The sequence below is a fragment of the Scyliorhinus canicula genome, chromosome 26 (assembly GCF_902713615.1).
Source record: "Scyliorhinus canicula chromosome 26, sScyCan1.1, whole genome shotgun sequence".
NCBI lineage: Eukaryota > Metazoa > Chordata > Chondrichthyes > Carcharhiniformes > Scyliorhinidae > Scyliorhinus > Scyliorhinus canicula.
Genome location: NC_052171.1, coordinates 11605680 through 11633275, shown reverse-complemented (window position 1 = coordinate 11633275; position 27596 = coordinate 11605680). Strand labels below are relative to the sequence as shown.

General features: G+C 50.9%; 1 protein-coding gene across 2 annotated transcripts in view; it reads left to right on the top strand.

Annotated features, from left to right (window-relative positions):
* Nucleotides 1–27134, top strand: part of LOC119957388 (PH and SEC7 domain-containing protein 3-like) — a 65497-nt gene extending 38363 nt beyond the window's left edge. For both annotated transcript variants that reach the window (XM_038785344.1, XM_038785347.1), the window contains 11 exons: nucleotides 5478–5558; nucleotides 5659–5771; nucleotides 8242–8300; nucleotides 10243–10332; nucleotides 12403–12446; nucleotides 14486–14661; nucleotides 18860–18930; nucleotides 21344–21489; nucleotides 22728–22872; nucleotides 24706–24849; nucleotides 26639–27134. In XM_038785344.1, coding sequence (XP_038641272.1) covers nucleotides 5478–5558; nucleotides 5659–5771; nucleotides 8242–8300; nucleotides 10243–10332; nucleotides 12403–12446; nucleotides 14486–14661; nucleotides 18860–18930; nucleotides 21344–21489; nucleotides 22728–22872; nucleotides 24706–24849; nucleotides 26639–26884 — 1315 coding nt within the window. In that variant the 3' untranslated portion in view covers nucleotides 26885–27134. The remainder of the gene's footprint in view (nucleotides 1–5477; nucleotides 5559–5658; nucleotides 5772–8241; nucleotides 8301–10242; nucleotides 10333–12402; nucleotides 12447–14485; nucleotides 14662–18859; nucleotides 18931–21343; nucleotides 21490–22727; nucleotides 22873–24705; nucleotides 24850–26638) is intronic.
* Nucleotides 27135–27596: the final 462 nt, after the last annotated feature.

Below are 27596 nucleotides of genomic sequence, written 5' to 3'. Positions count from 1 at the left end.
AACTTTCCACGCACATCTCCCTTAAACTTTCCCCCTCTAGTGGCCTAGTGGTTAGCACAACCGCCTCACGGCGCAGAGGTCCCAGGTTCGATCCCGGCTCTGGGTCACTGTCCGTGTGGAGTTCGCACATTCTCCCCGTGTCTGCGTGGGTTTCGCCCCCACAACCCAAAAATGTGCAGAGTAGGTGGATTGGCCACGCTAAATTGCCCCTTAATTGGAAAAAATAATTGGGTAATCTAAATTTAAAAAAAAAAAACTTTCCCCCTCTCACCTTGAAATCGTGACCCCTTGTAATTGACACCCCCACTCTTGGAAAAAGCTTGTTGCTATCTACCCTGTCCATACCTCTCATAATTTTGTATACCTCAAGCAGGTCCCCCCTCAACCTCCGTCTTTCCAACTAAAGCTAATCTACTCAACCTTTCTTCATAGCTAGCGCCCTCCATACCAGGCAACATCCTGGTGAACCTCCTCTGCACCCTCTCTAAAGCATCCACATCCTTTTGGTAATGTGGCGACCAGAACTGCACTCAGTATTCCAAATGTGGCCTAACCAAAGTCCTATACAACTATAACATGACCTGCCGACTCTTGTACTCAATACTCTGTCCGATGAAGGCAAGCATGCTGTATGCCTTCTTGACCACTCTATCGACCTGCGTTGCCACCTTCAGGGTACAATAGACCTGAACTCCCAGATCTCTCTGTACATCAATTTTCCCCAGGACTCTTCCATTGACCATATAGTCTGCTCTTGAACTAGATCTTCCAAAATGCATCACCTGGCCTTTGCCTGGATTGAACTCCATCTACCATTTCTCTGCTCAACTCTCAGTCAATAGCTGAATGTTTCCAGCCCCCGTTGGTAATGAAGTGTCTGGTCTCACCCAGGTGACCACTAGAGATGCAACAATTGTCCTCAGTATCATGAGCATTTCTATTTTTGTCGAACGGGCCATACTTTTGGGGGTGGGGGTTAGCTAGCTGTGACGCACTGTGTAGTCGAACAGTCTGTTGGCTCTCACCGTGGGGGTGATGTCTGACTGACGCAGGATCAGATGTGGCATCAATTCTGATGAAGGCCTGTTCGTTCCTCATTTGATTTATGTCCCTTGAACTTTGAGAACATTGAAGTTGTTGTCCCCCAATCCAGACTCCGTTCCCTAGCGACCAACTCCATCTCTCTCCTCTGGGATTAGTCTGGGTGAATCACCCAGAAATGACAGAATCTCAGAAAAATCCAGTGCAGAAGAACCCCTTCGGCCCATCGAGTCTGTACCGACACGAGTCAAAATGTAACATCTCAAAGTTTGCAGATGATACCGAATTAGGTGGGAGGGTAAATTGTGACGAGGATGCAGGGATCCTACAGCAAGATCTGGACAGGTTGGGCAAACCAATGGCGGATGCAGTATAATTTGGATAAGTGTGAGGTTATTCGCTTTGGAAGCAGAAACAGGAAGGCAGATTACTACCTGAATGGTTGTAAATTGGGAGAGGGGAGTGTGCAGCGGGACCTGGGTGTCCTTGTGCACCAGTCGCTGAAGGTCAGCATGCAGGCGCAGCAGGCGGTAAAGAAGGCTAATGGGATGTTGGCCTTCATTGTGAGAGGTTTCGAGTACAGAAGCAGGGATGTGTTGCTGCAATTGTACAGGGCCTTGGTGAGGCCACACCTGGAGTACTGGGTGCAGTTTCGGTCTCCTTCTCTGAGGAAGGATGTTCTTGCTCTCGAGGGAAGGCAGCGAAGGTTTACCAGACTGATTCCAGGGATGGTGGGACTGTCATATGAGGACAGATTGCCGAGGTTAGGATTGTTCTCGCTGGAGTTCAGTAGAATGAGGGAGGGATCTCATAGAAACTTATAAAATTCTAACAGGACTAGACAGGGTAGATGCAGGGAAGATGTTACCAATGATGGGTGTGTCCAGAACCAGGGGTCACAGCCTGAGGATTCAGGGTAAACCATTTCGGACAGAGATAAGGAGACATTTCTTCACACAAAGAGTGGTGAGCCAGTGGAATTCATTACCACAGGACGTAGTTGAGCCACTTCCATCATTTAATAAGATCATGACTTTTGGGCCCCGTATCTAAGAACATAGAATATACAGTACAGAAGGAGGCCATTTAGCCCATTGAGTCTGCACCGACCCACTTAAGCCTTCACTTCGACCCCATCCCCATAACCCAGTAACCCCTCCTAACCTTTTTGAACACTCAGGGCAATTTATCATGGCCAATCCACCTAACCTGCACATCTTTGGACTGTGGGAGGAAACCGGAGCACCCGGAGGAAACCCACGCAGACACGGGGAGAACGTGCAGACAGACAGTGACCCGAGCCGGGAATCGAACCTGGGACCCTGGAGCTGTGAAGCCCCAGTGCTAACCACTGTGCTGCCCAAGGAAGGAAGGATCTATGGAAGGATGTGCTGGCCTTGGAAAGGGTCCAGAGGAGGTTCACAAGAATGATCCCTGGAATGAAGAGCTTGTCATATGAGGAACAGTTGAGGACTCCGGGTCTGTACTCGATGGAGTTTAGAAGGATGAGGGGGGATCTTATTGAAACTTACAGGATACTGCGAGGCCTGGATAGAGTGGACGAGGAGAGGATGTTTCCACTTGTAGTAAAAACTAGAATCAGAGGACACCATCTCAGACTGAAGGGACGATCCTTTAAAACAGAGAAGAGGAGGAATTTCTTCAGCCAGAGGGTGGTGAATCTGTGGAACTCTTTGCCGCAGGAGGCTGTGGGGGCCAAATCACTGAGTGTCTTTAAGACAGAGATAGATAGGTTCTTGATTAATAAGGGGATCAGGGGTTATAAGAACATAAGAACTAGGAACAGGAGTCGGCCATCTGGCCCCTCGATCCTGCTCCACCATTCAGTGAGATCATGGCTGATCTTTTGTGGACTCAGCTCCACTTTCCGGCCCGATCACCATAACCAGGCCGGAGAATCGCGCCCCTCAGCTGTCATCTGGTTTGTTCCCTAATTGATTCTGTGAAGCATCTTGGAATGTTTTATTCTGTTAAAGGTGCTATTTAAATATTTTCTGTCCCATCAGCCCTATTTGCCCCAGCCGGCAGCGTGATCCTCCGTTCCTGGGGCCTGACAATGGGGTTTCCAATTGTGGCCACCACACGCTATCGGGAATCCTGCGGGAATGGGTGTGCTGGCTACGGAGCGGAGGATCGCATCGACGGGGAATTCCGCAGAATATATTGTTATCCTGTCTGGTCAGGAATGCGGCGTCATTCAGCCAATGGAAGGACTGATAAATGGACAGACTGCCAGATATTCAGGCTCATTCGTCAAATATTCTGGTGCAGGTATAGAACTGACTGAGCCTCCTCATCACGGGTAATTAACCTTACAGCCAACGTGCTGCCTTTCTCAGCAGCTTCTGGTTTTGGGCAGCACGGTAGCATTGTGGATAGCACAATGGCTTCACAGCTCCAGGGTGCCCGGTTCGATTCCGGCTTGGGTCACTGTCTGTGCGGAGTCTGCACATCCTCCCCGTGTCTGCGTGGGTTTCTTCCGGGTGCTCCGGTTTCCTCCCACAGTCCAAAGATGTGCAGGTTAGGTGGATTGGCCATGCTAAATTGCCCTTAGTGTCCAAAATTGCCCTTAGTGCTGGGTGGGGTTACTGGGTTATGGGGATAGGGTGGAGGTGTTGACCTTGGGTAGGGTGCTCTTTCCAGGAGCCGGTGCAGACTCGATGGGCCGAATGGCCTCCTTCTGCACTGTAAATTCTATGAAATTCTGTACATTCTTGTGTTCAGTAATGTGGTCAGGGCACTGTTGCATGAATAAGTCACAGGGAGTCAAATGTATAATGACGATAACGCTCCTGCCTATGTCACTTAAAATATTACAAAATACACATCCATCATAAGTGATCCATCAGTGGTTAGCACTGCTGCCTCACAGCACCAGGGGTCCGGGTTAAAGTCCGGCCTCGGTGGGACTGTCTGTGTGGAGTGTCCATGTCCTCCCCGTGTGTGCGTGGGTTTCCTCCGGGTGCTCCGGTTTCCTCCCACAGTCCAAAGATGTGCAGGTTAGGTGGATTGGCCATGATAAATTGCCCTTAGCGTCCAAAATTGCCCTTAGTGTTGGGTGGGGTTACTGGGTTATGGGGATAGTGTGGGGGTGTAGGCTTGGGTAGGGTGCTCTTTCCAGGAGCCGGTGCAGACTCGATGGGCCGAATGGCCTCCTTCTGTACTGTAAATTCTATGATAAAAAATGACAAGGGTTTCCATTGCATTTTGGAACTAATCTTAAATGGTGTACAATGTGAATGAATTCCCATATCCTTGTTAAAAGATGAACATTTATTACTGAGCCTTAGTCACCTTGAAGAGGGTGGCGGTGAGCGACATTCTCGAGCCGCTGCAGTCCATGGGGTGTAGGTACACCCACAGTGCTGTTAGGGAGGAGGTTATACTATCTTCATCCAAAGGAAGTGATGATACAGTTCGAGTTAGGATGGTGTGTGCAGCTTAAAAAGTAACTTGCGTTCCCATGTTTTTTCTGCCCTTATGCTGGGCGGTAGTCGGTTTGGAAGGTGCTGCCTAAGGAGCCTTGGTGAGTTGCTGCAGTGCATCTTGTAGATGGTACACACGGCTGCCACTGTGCGTCGGTGGTGGAGGGAGTGAATGTTTGTGGATGGGGTGCCGATCAAGCGGGGCTGCTTTGTCCTGGATGGTGTGGAGCTTCTTGAGAGTTCTTGGGAGCTGCACTCATCCAGGCAAGTGGAGAGTATTCCCTCACACTCCTGACTTGTGCCTTGTAGATGGTGGACAGGCTTTGGGGGGAGTCAGGAGGCGAGTTACTCTCCGCAGGATTCCCAGCCTCTGACCTGCTCTGGTAGCCACAGTATTTATATGACTGGGTCCAGTTCAGTTTCTGATCAATGGTAACCCCCAGGATGCTGATAGTGGGGGATTCTGGGATGGTAATGGCATCCCATAGAATCCCTACAGTGCAGAAGGAGGCCATTCGACCCAACAAACCTCAATCGACCCTCCGAAAGAGTACTCTACCCGGGTCCACTCCCCCATCCACCCCGCCCTTTCCCCGTCACCCTATCTGCGCATCCCTGGACACTAAGGGGCAATTTAGCATGGCCAATCCACCTACCCTGCACATCTTTGGGTTGTGTGGGGGGTGAGACCCACATAAACACGGGGAGAATGTGCAAACTCCACACGGACAGCGACCCGGAGCCGGGATCGAACCCGGATCCTCGGTGCCGTGAGGCAGCAGTGCTAACCACTGCGCTACCGTGCCGCCCTCCATTAACATATCAGACGGAGGAATTAGCAAGGGCGTACATCATGTTGCGCCAATATTGCAAACTGCAATTTCCCTGGCAATAACTTGGCCAAATTATTTTTAATATCTCAAGGCGACCATGTTGCCCGAAAGAAGCTGGATAAATCTGACTTTTATTTCTTCGTTGTTCCTATTTCAGTAACGAATTCAGTCAGATGGTGGCTGAGGAGTACCTGCAATTATTTGACTTCAGCGAGATGGCATTGGACCAGGCTCTCAGGTAGGGAGGGTCTGATTCCGAGCTTTTTACTGTTGATGCAGCACTTTGTGGGGAATAAAACGAGATGTTGATGCTGAAATTCTGACTTTTATGACCGTAGGAAGTTCCTGAAGGCTTTTGTGCTGACTGGAGAGACTCAGGAAAGGGAACGAGTGTTGTTCAACTTCTCCACTCGATATCAACAGTGCAATCCTGATACCCTTCACAGCAGAGGTATGGCAAGAGAAGCGGGATTCTCGCTCTGAACCAGAGTCCCTTCAGTGTCGTCGCTTCTCTTTTAGCATCATCCGCAAGTACAAATGAGAAATCTGTCCAATAAACGTCCCTTCCGTTGATATTTTCAATAGATTGCCAGTCAGCGAAGGAAATTCGTGTTTAGCTACATTCATGAACAGTAGATTCTGGTCTGCTATCTTGCACCTGGCAAAAATCGCAGCCCCCTTTTTAAACTTCAGGGGCCGGCACTGCTGACTCACAGCGCCAGGGTCGCGGGTTCAATTCCAGCCTCGGATGACTGTCTGTGCGGAGTTTGCACATTCTCCCTGTCTCCTCCGAGTGCTCCGGTTTCCTCCCACTGTCCAAAGATGTACAGGTTAGGTGGATTGGGCGCACTAAATTGCCCCTTAGTGTCCAAAGCTGTGCAGGTTAGGTGGATTGGGCGCACTAAATTGCCCCTTAGTATCCAAAGCTGTGCAGGTTAGGTGGATTGGCCAAGATAAGTTTGCCTCCTAGTCTTAGTGCAAAGATGTGTAGCCTACGTGGGGTTACGGGGCTGGGATGAGGGAGTGAGCCGAGATCGGGTGCTTTCTCAGAGAGTCGTGCAGACTCTATGGGCTAAACGTCACTGAAAGGGGCAACACAGGTGGAGAAGGTAGTCAAGAAGGCATACGGCATGCTTGCCTTCATTGGCCGGGGCATTGAGTATAGAAATTGGCAAGTCATGTTGCAGCTGTATAGAACTTTAGTTAGGCCACACTTGGAGTATAGTGTTCAATTCTGGTCGCCACACTACCAGAAGGATGTGGAGGCTTTAGAGAGGGTGCAGAAGAGATTTACCAGGATGTTGCCTGGTATGGAGGGTGTTAGCTATGAGGAGAGGTTGAATAAACTCGGTTTGTTCTCACTGGAACGACGGAGGTTGAGGGGCAACCTGATAGAGGTCTACAAAATTGAGGGGCATAGATAGAGTGGATAGTCAGAGGCTTTTCCCCAGGGTAGAGCGGTCAATTACTAGGGGGCATAGGATTAAGGTGCGAGGGGCAAGGTTTAGAGGAGATGTACGAGGCAAGTTTTTTTACACAGAGTGTATTGGGTGCCTGGAACTCGCTGCCGGAGGGGGTGGTGGAAGCAGGGACGATAGTGACATTTAAGGGGCATCTTGGCAAATACATGAATAGGATGGGAATAGAGGGATACGGACCCAGGAAGTGTAGAAGATTTTAGTTTAGACGAGCAGCATGGTCGGCACGGGCTTGGAGGGCCGAAGGGCCTGTTCCTGTGCTGTGCTTTTCTTTGTTCTTTGTTCTTTGAATAGTCTGATTCTCCTTCGGGATTCTATGAACTCCACAAAATTGAGGGCAGGCTGACGTGGGGGGGAGGGTGCAAAATGTGCAACTTCTGTCCACATGGGACCCCTCCAGATCGACTTGCCCCAAGAACATCTTTTGCTTTTGGCTTTTCAACTCAGGATCTATCCTCACCCTGCTGTGCTGTCTGAGTCAAGGTGGACGTGGGAATGATGTCTCCACTTAGGGGAGACTGTGACGCAGTGGACTAGTAAACTAGTTCAAATCCCGCACATGGTGAAATTTGAATTTAATAAATAAAATGTGGAATTAAAAGTCTAATGATGACCATTGCCGATTGTCGTAAAAACCCATCTGATTCACGAATGTCTTTGAGGGAAGGAAATCTGCCGTCCTTACCCAGCCTGGCCTACATGTGACTCCAGACCCCCACAGCAATGTGGTCGACTCTTAACTGCCCCTCGATAATGGGCAATAAATGCGGGCACAGCCTCTCATGCCCACATCCCCTGAACGAACAAAACAAAAACTGGTGGGTGAGTCCAGGACCGAGGGGACTGTTAGAAAATTAGAGTCGCCTTCAAAGGGCAGAGAACAGGGAAGACGTGTTTTCTCAGAGCGCTGTGCGATTTTGGAACTCGGCCTCCGAAGGCGGTGGAAACGAGGTCACTGACTATTTTTAAGGCGGAGGTTCATCAATTCTTGTTGGGCAACGGGGTGGGGGTGGGGGATGTGGTATTCGGAACACAAACAGCTCTTCCAAGAGCTTATTGAAGGACAGAACAAGCTTGAAGGCCCGAACGGTCTCCTGTCGCTTCCATTTTGTACATTTGCACGAGTCTGCGGCCTTACGGTTGGAAGGCTTGAGGCCTCAAAGCAACCAGGCCTCGTGCTTATCTCTTCCCGTGGAGGGATTGTTCCGCACTCCTAGCTCCGACTGGTCTTGGGGTTAGAGACCAATTTCCACGCCTCAAATTATTCCAGTGGGCAAAAGTCTCGCCCATTGTCCCATCCTACGCTATGCCCATATCCCAGAGGCAGTGCCAGCAGGTTAAACAATCGATTGACCGATTGGCAGGGCGTCCGACTCACTATGGATAACAATGACAGTATAACAAAACATCCGTCTGACCTCATCTATCCCTTATCCTTTGTAGATGCTGTCCACACCATAATTTGCGCACTTATGCTTCTAAATACGGATCTTCATGGACAGGTAAGCTTTCCACAGTCTGGGTTAAGGTTGTACCTCAGGGTGAATTCGATGAGGGCCATTCTTTGAACACGATGCACAAAACACCACAGCATCACCCAAACTCCGAATGTAACAGAGTCCTTGGAGATGGTACAAACATTAGAGAACCTTGCAGGGTCTTTCTCATCTTCCCCATTGATAAAGGTGGGCATGTCTCTTCCTGTTCCTTGTGGGAAGTGCTGAGTCTTATTTACTGCTTGTGGGCTATGGTCGCCAGGTCACCCGCCCATTTTAAGAGATGGGTGTAGGCACTGTTCCAGCCCTTTGGGCTGTAAAATGTGGCCATGACATTCCGTGAGAAACCTCCACTCAACAGTCAGCCGTCTGAAACAAACTTTGTAATGCCCAGCCATCTTTGTTCTGGTAACAACGGAGTATAATCGTTCCCGAGTTGAGGCAGCTCCTTGTTTATGGAAAGGAGATCACTGGTCACAAAACAGACTCTATTATAATACTCTTAACGTTGTGTAAGTGTTGACCACTCACCCAACATGAATACAACATCCTCCACACAGTACCTCTCACTCACCCAGATACCGCGTGGCCAAACCCTGTACACCAATGTTGGATTGGATTTGTTTATTGTCACGTGTACCGAGGTACAGTGAAAAGTATTTTTCTGCGAGCAGCTCAACAGATCATTCAGTCCATGGGAAGAAAAGGGAATTAAACAAAATTCAAAAAAATACATGAGAATACATAATTGGGCAACACAAGATATACAATGAAATGAAATGAAAATCGCTTATTGTCACGAGTAGGCTTCAATGAAGTTACTGTGAAAAGCCCCTAGTCGCCACATTCCGGCGCCTGTCCGGGGAGGCTGGTACGGGAATCGAACCGTGCTGCTGGCCTGCTTGGTCTGCTTTAAAAGCCAGCGATTTAGCCTGGTGAGCTAAACCAGCCCCATTGGCCACATTTTACAGCCCAAAGGGCTGGAACAGTGCCTACACCCATCTCTTATGTAACTACATAAGCATTGGCATCGGATGAAGCATACAGGGTGTAGTGTTAATGAGGTCAGTCCATAAGAGGGTCATTTAGGAGTCTGGTGACAGCAGGGAAGAAGCTGTTTTTGAGACTGTTCGTGCGTGTTCTCAGACTTCTGTATCTCCTGCCCGATGGAAGAAGTTGGAAGAGTGAGTAAGCCGGGTGGGAGGGATCCTTGATTATGCTGCCCGCTTTCCCCCGGCAGCGGGAGGTGTAGATGGAGTCCATGGATGGGAGGCAGGTTCGTGTGATGGACTGGGCGGTGTTCACGACTCTCTGAAGTTCCTTGCGGTCCTGGGCCGAGCAGTTGCCATACCAGGCTGTGATGCAGCCAGATAGGATGCTTTCTATAGTGCATCCGTAAAAGTTGGTAAGGGTTAATGTGGACATGCCGAATTTTCTTAGTTTCCTGAGGAAGTACAGGCGCTGTTGTGCTTTCTTGGTGATAGCGTCGACGTGAGTGGACCAGGACAGATTTTTGGAGATGTGCACCCCTAGGAATTTGAAACTGCTAACCATCTCCACCTCGGCCCCGTTGATGCTGACAGGGGTGTGTACAGTACTTTGCTTCCTGAAGTCGATGACCAGCTCTTTAGTTTTGCTGGCATTGAGGGAGAGATTGTTGTCGTTACACCACTCCACCAGGTTCTCTATCTCCCTCCTGTACTCGGACTCGTCGTTATTCGAGATCCGGCCCACGATGTTTTGGGATGCCTTCCCCTTTGAAATGGCTGCTCCCGTTGCCTCAGCTCCAGACTCAGCTCGTTCTCGCCCCCCCCCCTTGCCTGGTTCACCCTGAGTCCCCGGGGGGGGTGGGGGGGGGGGGGGGAGGGAGGGGTGGAGAGAGAAAACTCTCTCTGGTATGTCGTCACTTATTCTTGTACTTTCTTCCTGTTTTCCATCGCCGTTTCAGAATCTCGGGAAAAGCATGTCGAGCCACGACTTCGTCGCTAACTTGGAAGGGTTGAATGATGGGAGGGACTTTCCAAAAGAAATGTTGAAGGTGACAATTTAGATTCTCTCTCAGATAATTCGCTCCACTCTCACTTCATGACCGCGATTCTTCAGGAATACCAGTTACCTCCTGGTGTCAACTGGCCCCTTCATGCGTGAACTCAAAGGAGCAGAGATTTGGCTATATCTGATTATATAGGCAATATAATGCAGGAACAGGCCATTTGACCATTCAAGTCCATGCTGGTAATCTTGTTCCACTTGAGTCTCTTCCCCTATTTCCTCTTCTAAACTCCCATCGTAACCCTCCCTTCTCCCTCATAGAAACATGCGCAAAGAATAGAAGCAGGAGGAGGCCATTCGGCCCTCCGAGCCTGCTCCCCCATTCATTATGATCACAGCTGATCATCAAGTTCAATACCCTGATCCCCCCTTCCCCCCCATATCCATTGATTCCTTTAGCAACATCCAAGAGCAACATCTAATCCCTTCTTGAAATCACACAACGTTTTGGCCTCAACTACTTCCTGTCATAGCGAATTCATAAGAACCAGGAGCAGGAGTCGGCCATCTGGCCCCTCGATCCTGCTCCGCCATCCAATGAGATCATGGCTGATCTTTTGTGGACTCAGCTCCACTTTCCCGCCCGAACACCTTAATCCCTTTAATCTTCAAAAAACTATCTATCGTTACCTTAAAAACATTTAATGAAGGAGTCTCAACTGCTTCACTGGGCAAGGAATTCCATAGATTCACAACCCTTTGGGTGAATAAGTTCCTCCTAAACTCAGTCCTAAATCTACTTCCCCTTATTTTGAGGCTATGCCCCCTAGTCCTGCTTTCACCCGCCAGTGGAAACAACCTGCCCGCATCTATCCTATCTATTCCCTTCATAATTTTATATAGAGGGCAGCACGGTGGCCTAGTGGTTAGCACAACCGCCTCACGGCGCTGAGGTCCCAGGTTCGATCCCGGCTCTGGGTCACTGTCCGTGTGGAGTTTGCACATTCTCCCCGTGTCTGCGTGGGTTTCGCCCCCACAACCCAAAAATTTGCAGAGTAGGTGGATTGGCCACGCTAAATTGCCCCCTAATAGAAAAAATAATTGGGTAATCTAAATTTAAAAAAAAAAAATAATAATAATTTTATATAGATATAGATATAGAACAGTACAGCCCAGAACAGGCCCTTCAGCCCTCGATGTTGTGCCGAGCCATGATCACCCTACTCAAACCACGTATCCACCCTATACCCGTAACCCAACAACCCCCCCCTTAACCTTACTTTTATTAGGACACTACGGGCAATTTAGCATGGCCAATCCACCTAACCCGCACATCTTTGGACTGTGGGAGGAAACCGGAGCACCCGGAGGAAACCCACGCACACACGGGGAGGACGTGCAGACTCCGCACAGACAGTGACCCAGCCGGGAATCGAACCTGGGACCCTGGAGCTGTGAAGCATTTATGCTAACCACCATAATACCGTGCTGCCCTATATGTTTCTATAAGATCCACCCCGCATCCTTCTAAATTCCAACGAGTACAGTCGCAGTCCACAGTCCACAGATTCCCCGCTCTCTGGGTGAAGGAATTTCTCCTCACCTCAGTCCTAAAAGGTTTACCCCTTATCCTCAAACTCTGACCCCTCGTTCTGGACTCCCCCCACCATCGGGAACATTCTTTCTGAATCTACCCTGTCCAATTCTGTTTAGAATTTAGTAAGTTTCTATAAGATCCCCTCTCACTCTTCTAAACTCCAATGAACAGAATCGGCACCGACTGAGTCTCTCCACATATGACAGTCCCGCCATCCCAGGAATCAGCCTGGTCAACCTCAGTGCACAGGAAACAGGGTCAGATTCAGACAGTTGTGGGGCGGGGCAAGGTCGGAGAGAGGGCCGGTGATATTCCCAGCCCTCCCTAGCTCTGCAAAAGAGACATCCAGTCTCGAACGTCAGCTCCCTTCTCTCTCCTCAGATGCTGCGAAGATTGTGCAGTGTTTTCCGATTTAGATTGAGATTCCAGCTTCCGCAGTAACTTGCTGATATTTGACAATTACATGTTTGCTCCAAAATGAATTTCCTGTTCAGCATCTTTCTCTGCTTCTGGTTTTAGGCACTATACCATGCAATCAAAAGCAAAAAGATGGAGTGGGCAATGTAAGTAGATTTTTATAAATTTTCCAGATATATACAGAGCCCAGTGACATCCCAGATATATACAGAGCCCAGTGACATCCCAGATATATACAGAGCCCAGTGACATCCCAGATATATACAGAACCCAGTGACATCCCAGATATATACAGAGCCCAGTGACATCCCAGATATATACAGAGCCCAGTGACATCCCAGATATATACAGAACCCAGTGACATCCCAGATATATACAGAACCCAGTGACATCCCAGATATATACAGGGCCCAGTGACATCCCAGATATATACAGAGCCCAGTGACATCCCAGATATATACAGGGCCCAGTGACATCCCAGATATATACAGAGCCCAGTGACATCCCAGATATATACAGAACCCAGTGACATCCCAGATATATACAGAGCCCAGTGACATCCCAGATATATACAGAGCCCAGTGACATCCCAGATATATACAGGGCCCAGTGACATCCCAGATATATACAGAGCCCAGTGACATCCCAGATATATACAGGGCCCAGTGTGGGACATCCCAGATATATACAGGGCCCAGTGACATCCCAGATATATACAGAGCCCAGTGACATCCCAGATATATACAGAGCCCAGTGACATCCCAGATATATACAGGGCCCAGTGACATCCCAGATATATACAGAGCCCAGTGACATCCCAGATATATACAGGGCCCAGTGTGGGACATCCCAGATATATACAGAGCCCAGTGACATCCCAGATATATACAGGGCCCAGTGACATCCCAGATATATACAGAGCCCAGTGAGGGACATCCCAGATATATACAGAGCCCAGTGACATCCCAGATATATACAGGGCCCAGTGACATCCCAGATATATACAGGGCCCAGTGACATCCCAGATATATACAGAGCCCAGTGACATCCCAGATATATACAGGGCCCAGTGACATCCCAGATATATACAGAGCCCAGTGTGGGACATCCCAGATATATACAGAGCCCAGTGAGGGACATCCCAGATATATACAGAGCCCAGTGACATCCCAGATATATACAGAGCCCAGTGACATCCCAGATATATACAGGGCCCAGTGACATCCCAGATATATACAGAGCCCAGTGACATCCCAGATATATACAGGGCCCAGTGTGGGACATCCCAGATATATACAGGGCCCAGTGACATCCCAGATATATACAGAGCCCAGTGACATCCCAGATATATACAGAGCCCAGTGACATCCCAGATATATACAGGGCCCAGTGACATCCCAGATATATACAGAGCCCAGTGACATCCCAGATATATACAGGGCCCAGTGTGGGACATCCCAGATATATACAGGGCCCAGTGACATCCCAGATATATACAGAGCCCAGTGACATCCCAGATATATACAGAGCCCAGTGAGGGACATCCGAGATATATACAGAGCCCAGTGACATCCCAGATATATACAGAGCCCAGTGACATCCCAGATATATACAGAGCCCAGTGAGGGACATCCCAGATATATACAGAGCCCAGTGACATCCCAGATATATACAGGGCCCAGTGACACCCCAGATATATACAGAGCCCAGTGACATCCCAGATATATACAGGGCCCAGTGACACCCCAGATATATACAGAGCCCAGTGACATCCCAGATATATACAGAGCACAGTGTCTACCACTATATTTGAATCAAACCCAAGCTATGTGGTGCAGGCTACATTTTTGAAACTTCCAGATGCACCTATTAAATGGTCCTGAACTGGTTAAGTTTAACAAATGGATATGCTTGCGCCTGTTACATTGCCATGGCAACACTGTTGGACAATGTTAAGGCTGGAAACATCGACGCATCATTAATAGGCAAAGCGTACAGCCGGCATGACACGTCTGGCAGGTTCCTACCCTTGCGTGTGCTTAAAAATTATAATTTTGCATGGCAAATCCCTGAAGCGATAAAAAGTCGGGGAAAAAAAACCTTTTCGTCAACGGTAGAGAATTCGGCCAATTCTCAGAGAGGCGGATGGCTTTCCATTCACCCTTATCTACTTTTGCTTTTCCAGAGACGAAGATGAGCTGCAGAAAGCGATCATGCCAAAGGGGGACGAGTCTGCGAACACGACACGGGTGACAGATAAAGGCAGCCCCTTCCTGGAGGTCCCACAGGATAACAAAGCTCCCACCTACAAGCAAGGCTTCCTCAGTCGCAAAGTCCACGCAGACATTGATGGCAAAAAAAGTTGGTGGTATTTTTTCCCCCCCCCCCATTTATATTTCCAGTGGACAGGATCCCAGAACAGTATAGCTAGCTGCTTCGCTCCTTCAGGGGAATCTCAGTACATCCCAAAGCACTTCATAGACAATGCAGTATTTTTGAAGTGTTTTCTAATCAAGGAATGCAGACAACTGGCTCATAGCAAGTTTCCAAAAAGTAGCATGAGGTCATCTTATTTTTTAGCCTCATTGGCGAAGATTAGCCAGCACACCAGTGGGAACTCTGCGGGGCGGCACGGTAGCACGGTGGTTAGCACAATTGCTTCACAGCTCCAGGGTCCCAGGTTCGATTCCTGGCCTCGGGTCACTGTCTGTGCGGAGTCTGCACGTTCTCCCCCGTGTCCTCATAGAATTTACAGTGCAGAAGGAGGCCATTCGGCCCATCGAGTCTGCACCGAATCTTGGAAAGAGCACCCTACCCAAGGTCAACAGCTCCACCCTATCCCCACAACCCAGTAACCCCACCCAACACTAAGGGCAATTTTGACACTAAGGGCAATTTATCATGGCCAATCCACCTAACCTGCACATCTTTGGACTGTGGGAGGAAACCGGAGCACCCGGAGGAAACCCACGCACACACGCGGGGAGGATGTGCAGACTCCACACAGACAGTGACCCAAGCTGGAATCGAACCTGGGACCCTGGAGCTGTGAAGCGATTGTGCTATCCACAATGCTACCGTTCTGCCCACCGGGCGCTCCAGTTTCCTCTCACAGTACAAAGATGTGCGGGTTAGTTGGATTGGCCATGATCAATTGTCCTTAGTGTCCAAAAAAAAAGGTTAATTGGGGTTACTGGGATATGGGTGGAGGAGGTTTGTGCTTGAGCGGGTCGGTGCAGCCTCGATGGGCTGAATGGCCTCCTTCTGCACTGTAGCTTCTCTGCTTCCTCTTCGAATAGTACCACGGTACATTGTACATTCAGCTGAGAAGACTTTGGTTTCACCCCCCAATGGAAAGATGACACCGACACTACACCTACTACCCTGAAGCATTAGGCTGGCTACGTCTCTGAATCGGCTCTCGAAACCACGGCCTCCTGACTCAGAGGCTTCGGGTGCCGCAGCTGACACCTGGCGGGGGGAGGCAGGGAAGGTTTTCGAAAGCCGACAGCGCCCAAAGCGGGACAATGGATGGGGGCCATACGAACAGTAGGTGCTTTCCCATAACTGTGACCAAATTCCAGCCTTCAGCTTCATTCTGTAGGTTGGTTATGAGACAGCGCTGATGTGTTTTGTTACTCGTCGCAACCGATACATAAAGAGACAATCCCTGTTGTATCGACCACTTCCTCAATAATTCATTCACCCCCCCCCCCACCCCCGCCTTTCCTCAGCAAATCGCCAATGACGATTCGCGCCAATTTGATATCTACATGTTGCAGGCGGCCAAGCTAATTTACCTCAGAATCCTCCTTGTTGTGAAGGTTGTTGAGCCCACCGGCACGTATCGATGTGTTACACCTTGCATTGGGAGGATGTGGGTTGACATGGGTGGTTGCACACACCGTTTTACATCAGCTGTTGGTGAGCTAGCGATTCGAGAAAGATTCCCCTTGGGCAGTGTTGGCAAGAAACTGCGCTCGACACAGCTCGGGGAGGAGGCCAGGAGAAGAAAGAATGTGTCGGGAAGGCTTCACAAACAACTTTCTGCCTGAATGCTTCTGGCATTCTGTCCAACTCTCAAGGGGAGCGGGAGGAACGCAATTGAATCAGGTCGCTGCATTGGTGTGTGGTATGCAGATTTGCGGCGTACAAAGGGGTTGGAGTACAGTCGCCAACTCTGGCTGGACGGACTCCGGGAGTTGTTGTCACATGACCTCTGACCCTGCCGGCCCAGTCAACCAACTGTTTTTTTCTTCCATCGCTGACAAATTTACAAACACAAGTGGTCAAAGATCGTGAAAATGGCGCCGAGGGCCCGGGTTCGATCTCTGTCCGTGTGGAGTTTGCACATTCTCCCCGTGTCTGTGTGGGTTTTGTGGTGATATGCATCACTGTAAATACACAAGGGGTCAATGTAAATACACTACGACTAAGTAACCACTAGAGGGAGCACCAGAGACGCCATGACATGCAGACATACAGCTAATGAACACATAGAATAGGACACGACCAATGGGCAGTCAAGAGACCCAGAGGTGACACGACCACAAGGGGGCATTACACAACCCAAGGACACACATGCTCTGTCTCTTTCCACAGGCGACACTTAGAGAGTCGGACAGGGGCAGATCAGAAGCATCACACCCACCACGTGGCTTAGAGCCGACTGGTTAGTTAGACTGCGTTACTACAGCAAGATTAGCAGGAGAGTCAAACTCATAGAGAACTGTGCTAATGGTTCAATAAATCACATTGAACTTACTTCAAAGCCTGGAGTATCTTTTGGTCAAAGCTGCATCGAGTTGCAGCCTGTGTTATCCCAGAGTACATAACACATCAGGTTCCACCCCCCACAACCCAAAGATGTGCCAGTTAGGTGGATTGGCCATATCTTTTTATTAAAACAGTAAAATATATATAGAAGGCCAAACGGTACAAACACTAATTTTGTGTTGGAGAAACAGGATATCCTGCCCTCAGTACCAATGTACGATGAGGGGGGGTGCATACTCTGATTATTAAAACTGTTCACAACACAGTTAGAACATAGAACATAGAACGATACAGCGCAGTACAGGCCCTTCGGCCCTCGATGTTGCACCGACATGGAAAAAAACTAAAGGCCATCTAACCTACACTATGCCCTTATCATCCATATGCTTATCCAATAAACTTTTAAATGCCCTCAATGTTGGCGAGTTCACTACTGTTGCAGGTAGGGCATTCCACGGCCTCACCACTCTTTGCGTAAAAAAACCACCTCTGGTTTTGTACTAAAAACAAATGGTACAAGCACTAAACGTTACGCTGGAAAGATACCCTCGCTACTGTACCAACAGAAGGCAAAGGAAGGGGGGTGGTGGGGAGCGATGGGAAGGGAGGGTGGTGGGGAGGGAGGGGAGGGTGGTGGGGAGAATCAGGCACTGCCTCAACTATCTACGGAGGTGGAAAAACAAAATTATGAAGTGCCAGATTCCGGGGGCCCGGGGTGAGGGGCGACACAGTGTTAGGCCCGAGTGAGGCCTGCACCCCGTTACAGAGAGCCTCACGTGCACCCTCCGCTCCCGATACCGGGCTGACAGCCTTCGGACAGTCGCCCTCCGGGCCCAAATCCACCCCACTGGGTTCGGCGGGCGGCACGGGCCTACCAACCAACCCAGGGCCTGTCACCGGGATCATCGACAGGCAGGATCTCCTGGGCCAGCGGGAGGCAGGGGTGCAGATGCCTGCTCCGCCCCCTCCCCCCCCGCCGCCTGGTCACCGAAAATAACTCCCCAAACAGGCCCAGGATGGTGGCAGAGGTGCCCGAAGACAGCGGTTAGGACAGAGGGTCTTCCAAACCATAACCCGCGAAGAAACTATGACGCTGTCCCCCCGCCCCTTGAGAAATTGAACTGGTCCGGGGTGCTAAATTGTACTGGGTGCAAACGGGCCCCTTGGGTCCCCTGCTCGGGGGGGGGGGGGGGGGGGGGGGGGGGGGGCAACTCCTGGAAATTCCTCACTATCCCCCTGCTCGGGGGGGGAAACTCCTGGGAATTCCTCACTAACCCCCTGCTCGAGGGGGGGGGGGCAACTCCTGGGAATTCCTCACTATCCCCCTGCTCGGGGGGAGGGGGGGGCAACTCCTGGGAATTCCTCACTATCCCCCTGCTCGGGGGGGGGCAACTCCTGGGAATTCCTCACTAACCCCCTGCCTCTTTCTTTCAGGGACTGGACGTGACATCGATGGGAATGAACCGGGAGTGACGCCATTTTCAGGGGAGAGGGTCACACACCGGGGGGGGGGGGGGGGGGGGGGGGGGGGGGGAGAACTCTCTAAATTGCCCCTTAATTGGGAAAAAAAAATTGCGGACTCTAAATTTTTATAAAAAACTAGTGAAAATAAAATGTACGCTCAGATGAATCCACGTGGCTCTGCTACCTCCAGATTAATCTTTAATTCTTGAAGACTCCAGGACAACATGGGGAGCTGACAACCTTCAGAAAGAGAGAGCTGAAGAAACGGTCCAATCTGGACCGGCCATTCCTCATTATTGTTTTCTTTTGCTTCACACAGCACCTTGGGGAAAGAGAAGTTGGAAAACCTTCTATGCCGTCTTAAAGGGGACAGTCATCTATCTTTTGAAGGTAACGCCTCTTCACCCAGCCCTAACCCTTACCCCGCCCCCCCCCCCCCCCCCCACCCCCGCCCCCTGTTTTATTGATCTCAGTCCTGTGAACCGTGAGGAGGAGATTGATAATGGACATGGACAGGTTGGAGGAACGGAGCGGACAAACGGTGGATGGAATTGTTGCCTCACAACGCCAGGGATCCCGGGTTCGATTCCCGTCTTGGGTCGCTGTCTGTGCGGAGTCTGCACGTTCTCCCCCGTGTCTGCGTGGGTTTCCTCCGGGTGCTCCGGTTTCCTCCCACAAGTCCCCGAAAGACGTGCTTGTTAGGGTGAATCGGACATTCTGAATTCTCCCTCTGTGCACCCGAACAGCGGCCGGAATGTGGCGATGAGGGGATTTACACAGTAACTTCATTGCAGAGTTAATGTAAGCCTACTTGTGACACTAATAAAGATTATTAAAGATTACGATAGAAGCAAATTACTGCGGAGGCTGGAATCTGGAATGAAAGGGAAAATGCTGGAAAATCTCAGCAAGCCTGGCAGCATCTGTAGGGAGAGAAAAGAGCCAGCGTTTCGAGTCCGATGACTCTTTGTCAAAGCCTTGAGGGGTCAATTACTCGGGGACAGAGGTTTAAGGTGCGAGGGGCAAGGTTTAGAGGAGATGTACGAGGGAAGTTTTTTTACACAGAGGGTAGTGGGTGCCTGGAACTCGCTGCCGGAGGACGTGGTGGAAGCAGGGACGATAGTGACGTTTCAGGGGCATCTTGACAAATACATGAATAGGATGGGAATAGAGGGATACGGACCCCGGAAGTGTAGATTTTAGTTTAGACGGGCAGCATGGTCGGCACAGGCTTGGAGGGCCGAAGGGCCTGTTCCTGTGCTGTACTTTTCTTTGTTCTTTGAGGTTATCTTGGAGCTGGTCAGAACGTTGGTTAGGCCACAACTGGAGCACTGCGTGCAGTTCTGGTCGCCTCACGCTGGGAAGGAGGTGATTGCACTGGAGGGAGGATGTTGCGCTGGATAGACATAGAATTTACAGTGCAGAGAGAGGCCATTCGGCCCATCAAATCTGCCCATGGAAAGATCACCCTACCTCAGGCCACACCTCCACCCTATCGGCGTAACCCAGTAACCCCACTTCACACGAAGGGCAATTGATCATGGCCAATCCACCTAACCTGCACATCTTTGGACTGTGGGACAGCACGGTGACGCAGTGGGTTAGCCCTGCAGCCTCACGGCGCCGAGGTCCCAGGTTCGATCCCGGCTCTGGGTCACTGTTCGTGCGGAGTTTGCACATTCTCCCCATGTCTGCGTGGGTTTCGCCCCCACAACCCAAAAATGTGCAGGCTAGGTGGATTGGCCAGGCTAAATTGCCCCTTAATTGGAAAAAATGAATTGGGTACTCTAAATTTAAAAAAAAAAAATCTTTGGACTGTGGGAGGAAACCGGAGCACCCGGAGGAAACCCACGCACACACGGGGAGGATGTGCAGACTCCGCACAGACAGTGACCCAGCCGGGAACCGAACCTGGGACCCTGGAGCTATGAAGCAACACTGCAATACCGTGCTGGAACATCTGAGCTATAAGGAGAAAATTGTATTATTTCCTTCAGAGCAGAGAAGGTTTGGGGGGGGTGGGGGGGAGTCAATCACATTGCTTTAGGGAGAGGGGAAGGAGATTCCGAGGGGATTTGAGGATTTTGTTTTCCTCAGAGAATCTGGGGCGGAATTCTCCGACACCCCCCCGCAGGGTCGGGGAATCGCCCGGGGCCGGTGTAAATCCCTCCCCCGCCGTGGCCGGAATTCTCCGCCACCCGAGAATCGGCGGGGGCGGGAATCACGCCCCGTCAATCGGCGGGCCCTCCCGCGGCGATTCTCCGGCCCGCGACGGGCCTAAGTCCAGCCGCGTACAGGCCAATCCCGCCGACGTGGTTTCAACCACCTCTGGTGGTGGCGGGACTGGCGGCGCGAGCGGGCCCCCGGGATCCTGGGGGGACGATTGGACCCTCCACCATGGCAGAGGCGGAAGAGAACCCCCTCCCGCGCTTGCACCGGTGGTGACGTCAGCGGCCGCTGACGCACCGGCGCATGCGCGGACTGGCGAAGGCGTTTCGGCCAGCCCCGACGCCGGACGGCGGGCGCCAAAGGCCGTTGGTGACACCCCGCCGGGTAGGGGAGAATCCCGGCCCTGGAATGCGCAGCCTGGGAAGTCGTGGAGGCCAGAAACCTCACAACCTTTGAAAAAGCGCGTGGTTGAGTTCTTGAAACACCGTCACATTCCAGGAAACGGGAAAAGTTCTGGTAAATGGGACAAGCATGAGATTAGGAGTAGTTATTTTCAGTGCGGACTGGATGGGCTGAAGGACCTTTTCTGCGCTGTACGACTCTGTGACTCACATGAAATGTTTTTTTTCTGCAGGATGAGTATAGGCCGAACAAACAGTCATCGGAGGAAGCAATCAGTATTCACCACTCCCTGGCGACCAAGGCCGCTGAGTACAATAAACGGCCGCATGTTTTTCGCCTGAAGACTGCCGACTGGCGAATCTTCCTGTTCCAGGCACAGTAAGTAGAACAGGAACCCCGGTTAAAGCCCCACCCTCAGGTTAGGTCACCCACACCACCACCGACGGGGTCAAATGGGGCCTGATCTTTAAGAGGGCCCACAAAGAGGGAGCTGATGATCTGAAATCTCCGAGGAACCGGGCGAAGAACTCATTTTCCGATCGACTGCATTGCCCCGTTCATGTCAATGTGAATTGTGAATGGCAGAGATGGAATATTCAAGACATGGGCTCACACTAGAGGATGAATATAGAATGCTGGAGAACTCGGTCAATTTTCCCAGCCTTGTTGTCTCCTAATCTTGGCTTCAATGCCCCGTAGATGTTGGCAAATCCAGCAGTAAGGGAGAACGAAGGCAAGCGATACTACAAACGTTGCAAAGGGCTGCCTGTCGACACATTGGGGCGGGATTCTCCGACCCCCCCTCCGGGCCGGAGGATCGCCGGGGGCCGGAATCGTGCCGCGCCGGTTGGCGGCCACTGGCAGCGCCCCCCTCCCCCCCCCCCCCCCCCCCCCCCCCCGGGCAATACTCCAGCCCGCGATGGGCCGATTGGCTGTCCCTCCGGCGTAAATTGGAGTAGGCCCTTATCGGTGGGACCTGGCGGCGCGGGCGGCCTCCGGGGTTCTCGGTGGGGGGGGGGGGGGGGTGGCGTGGGGGTATCTGGCCCCGGGAGGTGCCCCCCCACGGTGGCCTGGCCCGCGATCGGGGCCCACCGATCCGCGGGCGGGCCTGTGCCGTGGGGGCACTCTATTCCTCCGCGCCGGGGCGGCTGTGCCGGTTCGCCATGGACGGTACAGGAACGAAGCCCTCTGCGCATGCGCTGGGATGACGCCAGCACACGCTGGCGCTCCCGCACATGCGCCAACTCACGCCGGCCGGTGGAGGCCAATGATATGGAATATCATTGAATTTACAGAGCAGAAGGAGGCCATTTGGCCCATCGAGTCTGCACCGGCCCTTGGAAAGAGCCCCCTACTTGAGCCTTCACCTCCACCCTATCCCCATAACCTAGTAACCCCACCTAAGATTTTTCGGACACTAAGGGGCAATTTAGAGTGGGAATTTAAAAAAAACAAATCACACACAAATTGTCCACAATTCTTCACAGAAGCCACCCGACAAGCTGCCCCTCCCAAACCAATCACAAAAGAAAAAAAAAAACAATGTTAAAAACAAACATACAAAGTTCAACAATACAAAGTTCTTCAATAATTCTTCATTCGTGATATTTCTTTAGGAGCGCTGATCAGATGAACTCCTGGATCACGCGGATCAATCTCGTGGCCGCCATGTTTTCGTCACCGCCTTTCCCGGCAGCTGTCGGCTCGAAGAGGAAGTTTAGCCGCCCCATCCTGCCTTCTGCCACCTCGAAGCAGTCACAGGTAACAGCGCTGCGCAGTCTGAACTGCTGGACAGACATTTGTGTGGCCGAAATTATTGCTGTCCATCTTTCGCCTTCCACAACAGGAACTTCACATCGGCAGCTTGACGTATCCAAAATGGCCGAAATCAGGCAACCCCCCCTCCAGAGATCCTGTGACCAAGGCCACACAGTGGTTAGCACTGCTGCCTCACGGCGTCAGGGATCTGTGTTTGCTCCCGGCCTCGTGAAGTTTGCACCTTCGCCCCGTGTCCGCGCGGGTTTCCTCCGGGTGCTCCGGTTACCTCCCACAGCCCAAAGGTGCGCAGGTTAGGTGGATTGGCCGTGCTACCGTGGCCCTTTGGCATCCAAAAGGGTTAGGTGGGAGCCTGGTTGCGATGCTCTTTCAGCGAGCCAGGGCAGGCCTCAAAGGGCCGAATGGCCTCCTTCTGCACAGGAGGAATTCTATGAATAAACAACTGATCCATCAGTAACACTGCCCAGAGACACAAAGAAGTGACGCTCCCTGCCTATGACCGTCCCTCACTTCACCAAGTGTCTCCTTTTCTTCGATATCTTTACCTCCCTCTTTTTCTATCGCTCTTCACGCTACCCATCTGTGAGGCTTACAGACTAGTTTTTGCTGCTTTCGTGGGTTCTGTATCACATTAATCTTTCTTTAGTAGTCACAATAAAAATAATGCTATCGCTTTCAGGATGGGTGAATTTGGTGTCTGAGGGATTCAAGACATAATGGGGGGCAAGGGCGGGAAAACGCAGTTGAAGGCCATGATCAGCCGTACCTATATTGGCGCTGACTGGCCGTCCTTGAGGCCTGGATGAATCTACTGTGAAAACCATTACCGACTGGAAGCAAAAACCTCGAACTGAAAGCTTAGACTGAGGAAAGGTGGATGGAAAACAACCATCTAAACAAGGACTCATACTTCTCCTTTCATCGTTATTTTTACACCCCTTCTTTCCCCTCTGTGTTTGTTTGTCTGTCGTGTGTGTGTGTGTGTGTGTGTGTGTGGAGAGAGTGGGGGCAAGTTAATGAGAGCAATGGTTAGTAATTCGATAATAGTTAACCTGTTGTATTTTCTGCATGGTTAATTATAGTTTTTTTATCATTAGAAATTAATTGTGAATTTACAAACCTAGTGACTGTAGTTATTCGTTAGTCAAGCGGCAAAGACTTTGGGGTCTTCGAAGAATTATTTGTTCGCAGCACGGTAGCATTGTGGATAGCACAATCGCTTCACAGCTCCAGGGTCCCAGGTTCGATTCCGGCTTGGGTCACTGTCTGTGCGGAGTCTGCACATCCTCCTCGTGTGTGTGCGTGGGTTTCCTCCGGGTGCTCCGGTTTCCTCCCACAGTCCAAAGATGTGCAGGTGAGGTGGATTGGCCGTGATCAATTGCCCTTAGCGTCCAAAATTGCCCTTAGTGTTGGGTGGGGTTACTGGGTTATGGGGATAGGGTGGAGTTGTTGACCTTGGGTTGGGTGCTCTTTCCAGGAGCCGGTGCAGACTCGATGGGCCGAATGGCCTCCTTCTGCACTGTAAATTCTATGATCTACGATGGTACCTCTACTATTGATCAGGGCAAGTTCAAGTGCAAGGTTGTGCTCGATTGTCACTGACCCGACGCAGGAAGTGATGTTTTATCCTGGATTTGCCTCAGATCCCAGCACACGCCCGATGGGCAGAACGGCCTCCTTTTTTGCCATTCTACGTGAGATTGCTTCTGGGTGGGTTTGAACAAAGCCAAGGCACTGATCTCCGGCGCCCGTATTCCAAGGCCTATTGACCGAAAGAAAAAAGGCCCCTTAAAGCTAAACCTTTTTGTTTTGTTTCAGGACGTTCAGCTTGAATCACACGACTCGATGTTGCAAACCATATTGGACGACCTTGACGACCTTCAGATGACCTTTCCGGAAAAGAAAGGGAAGGCGAAGGAGTTTGAGGAGTACAAACAGAAGCAGGAATACTTTGAATATGAGGTGAGGCTTCCAAATCTGGCTTCTCGTTTTTTTTTTTCATTTGCCGGGTTCTGTGGTTGTCAAGGTGACAGAAGGCGAGCTAGGCCGCAGGCTCCACTTTTGGCCCCGGTGTCCAGACCTTCTGGAGAGGTAACGGAATAAAGCTCACTTCATATTACCTGACATCAGTAAAGCAACCTCCACTGCGCCATTTTCATTCCTGTGGCCTCATTGTGAGAGAGAGAGAGAGAGAGAGACAGTGACTGAAAGATTCGGCCCATCCTGCCGATGGAGTTCGTCGGGTCCCACGAATGGTAACCCCCACTTGAAACGAAAAGAAAATGGCTTATTGTCACGAGTAGGCTTCAAATGCGAAAAGCCCCTAGTCGCCACTATCCGGCGCCTGTCCGGGGAGGCTGGTACTGGAATCGAACCGTGCTGCTAGCCTGCTTGGTCTGCTTTATAAGCCAGCGATTTAGCCGAGTGAGCTAAACCAGCTCCCCCCACCCCCCTCCCCCCGGTGCGTTCTCCAAGGGTGCGGGACACGCAAAACATCATAGACGGGCATCAACAGGACCTGCTGCCGGTCAATAGCTGTCCGCTGAAATATACTCCACGGGGGTGTGGAAAGGGGGGGGGGAAACCTTGTAAACCTTTTGCTTCACGGCGCCGAGGACCCGGGTTCGAATCCCAGCCCCGGGTCACTGTCCGTGTGGAGTTTGCACATTCTTCCCCGTGTCTGCGTGGGTCTCGCCCCCACAACCCAAAGATGTGCAGGGTAGGTGGATTGGCCGCGCTAAATTGTCCCTTCATTGGAAAAAAATAACTGGGTACGTTGCCTCTTTTACCTACTGTAAATATGGCAGCCAATGAGTTTGCCCTCCTTTCTTTAGGTATCGATATTATATTGCTCAGCGTCGCCAGGAATCAAATGATACCACCACAAGGTTCAACCGGCGATCGATCAAAAAGCCAAACACCAGTTAGTTAGTTCAAGATCAAGGGGAATTTATTTACACACACAATTAATCATGCAACGTAAACACTACTAATTAAACTACACCTATCGACTATGACAACCTGTACTTAACTTCAGGCACCCGGCTTAGGTCAGAGGAACAGTGGCCGCTGTTCGGTTCTGGATCTATCGGGTCTGTAGGAGTAACTGCTGCCCAGCTGGGCCCATCCGCCTGGTAGCGGGAGTTGAACTTGACCTTGCTTCTGGTGGGGCAGCGATTGGAGGGAGACGCTGCCGGAGCTCCAGGTCCAAGAGAGGCCGAACACATGGTGGTCTCTCTCTCTCTTTATCCTTGGGGGGGTCTCACCCTCTTTTGGGCGGTCCTTCAGTTTGGGCCCCACTAATTGGGTAATTATTGATCACTGTGTTCGATTTGAGCCAATAAAGGGGCCTGGATGGCTGGGTGTGTCCTAAGCGGTCATTGACCCTGTTGTTGATGCATCCTGGGTACAGGGAGTGGCGCCAAAATGTCTGGGACTGTACCGGTTACCCGAGTATCAGTCCTTTGGCGGAGATGGGCCATCAAGATGCTAATCGGTTGGGGGTTTCAATACCGTCTGGATTCCTCACTCGCAAATATCCATTCAGGCCCTGAGCCTGTCTGAACCTCGCATTGTCCGCTTTTCCCACGATGCTTTGCGACCGTCCATGTTTCTTATTGTAAGTGGCCATTCCAGATGGCTACACCTAGTTTCTCGCCGGCCTAGGGGGCATGCTGCACCTCGAGCCTTTCCACCTGGGTGTCCCAGTTAAGCAACTCAGCTTTACTTTTTGTCTCTTTACCCTTTGCAGAAGTGTCGAATTGAAACGTACGTCAACCTGTTGAAAGTGAAGCTGAACGAAGGCACTGACGACCTGGACAAGTTGGAGGCCCACCTGTACGGTATCATCGAAGATGAAAGCTGCACCTTAAAGAAATCTCACTCCAGCCCTTCCCTCAACCTGGAACAGGCCCCGGTGGTGAAGGTGAAGAGGAATGTGTCGGAACGGAGAACCTACAGGAAAATCATTCCAAGCAGACATCGAAAATTAGTATGAAAAGAATTGGAAAGCGACATTGAAAGGTCAAATATTTGATGTTAAAGAAACTGAGTGGGTCTGTGAAAACGTGCCTCACAACTGAATATGAAGGAAATCCTAAAAAAGGGAAATATTCTGGAAAAGAAATTCGTCAAGATATCAGGGAACAATTTGGGAGGGCAAGTCCTTTATTTTTGTATTTTCAACGTGAACTTTGAATTTGTTTTTTTTTGTAACTTATAGCGTTTATTGAAGTCCCTCCAGCTTTTTTAAGTATGTGGTCTCCTAGCTCCGTCGCCGGTCAGTGTGAAATGTTCTTTCCTGCCGGAGGACTGCCAAGGTTCCCAAGCGAACTGTCGCACAAAGGACTGCTTCCCGATCTGTGCCAGGCCAGTTGGGGTAGGGTGCGTGGTGGTCGGCGTGGAGCGTAAATATTGGCTGTCAGTCCCATTAATTGGACTTGGAGACATTGGCTAAGGTTTGAGCATGGTGTTCGCCAAGTTAGATGCTCCAGGCGTATCCATAAGGATTAGTAATGTGGGCAGCACGTTGGCACAGTGGTTAGCACGGCGCCAAGGACCCGGCTTCGATCCCGGCCCCGGGTCACTGTCCGTGTGGAGCTTGCACCTTCTCCCCGTGTCTGCGTGGGTTTCACCCCCACAACGCAAAGCTGTCCAGGGTAGGTGGATTGGCCGCGCTAAATTGTCCCTTAATTGGAAAAAAAGAATTG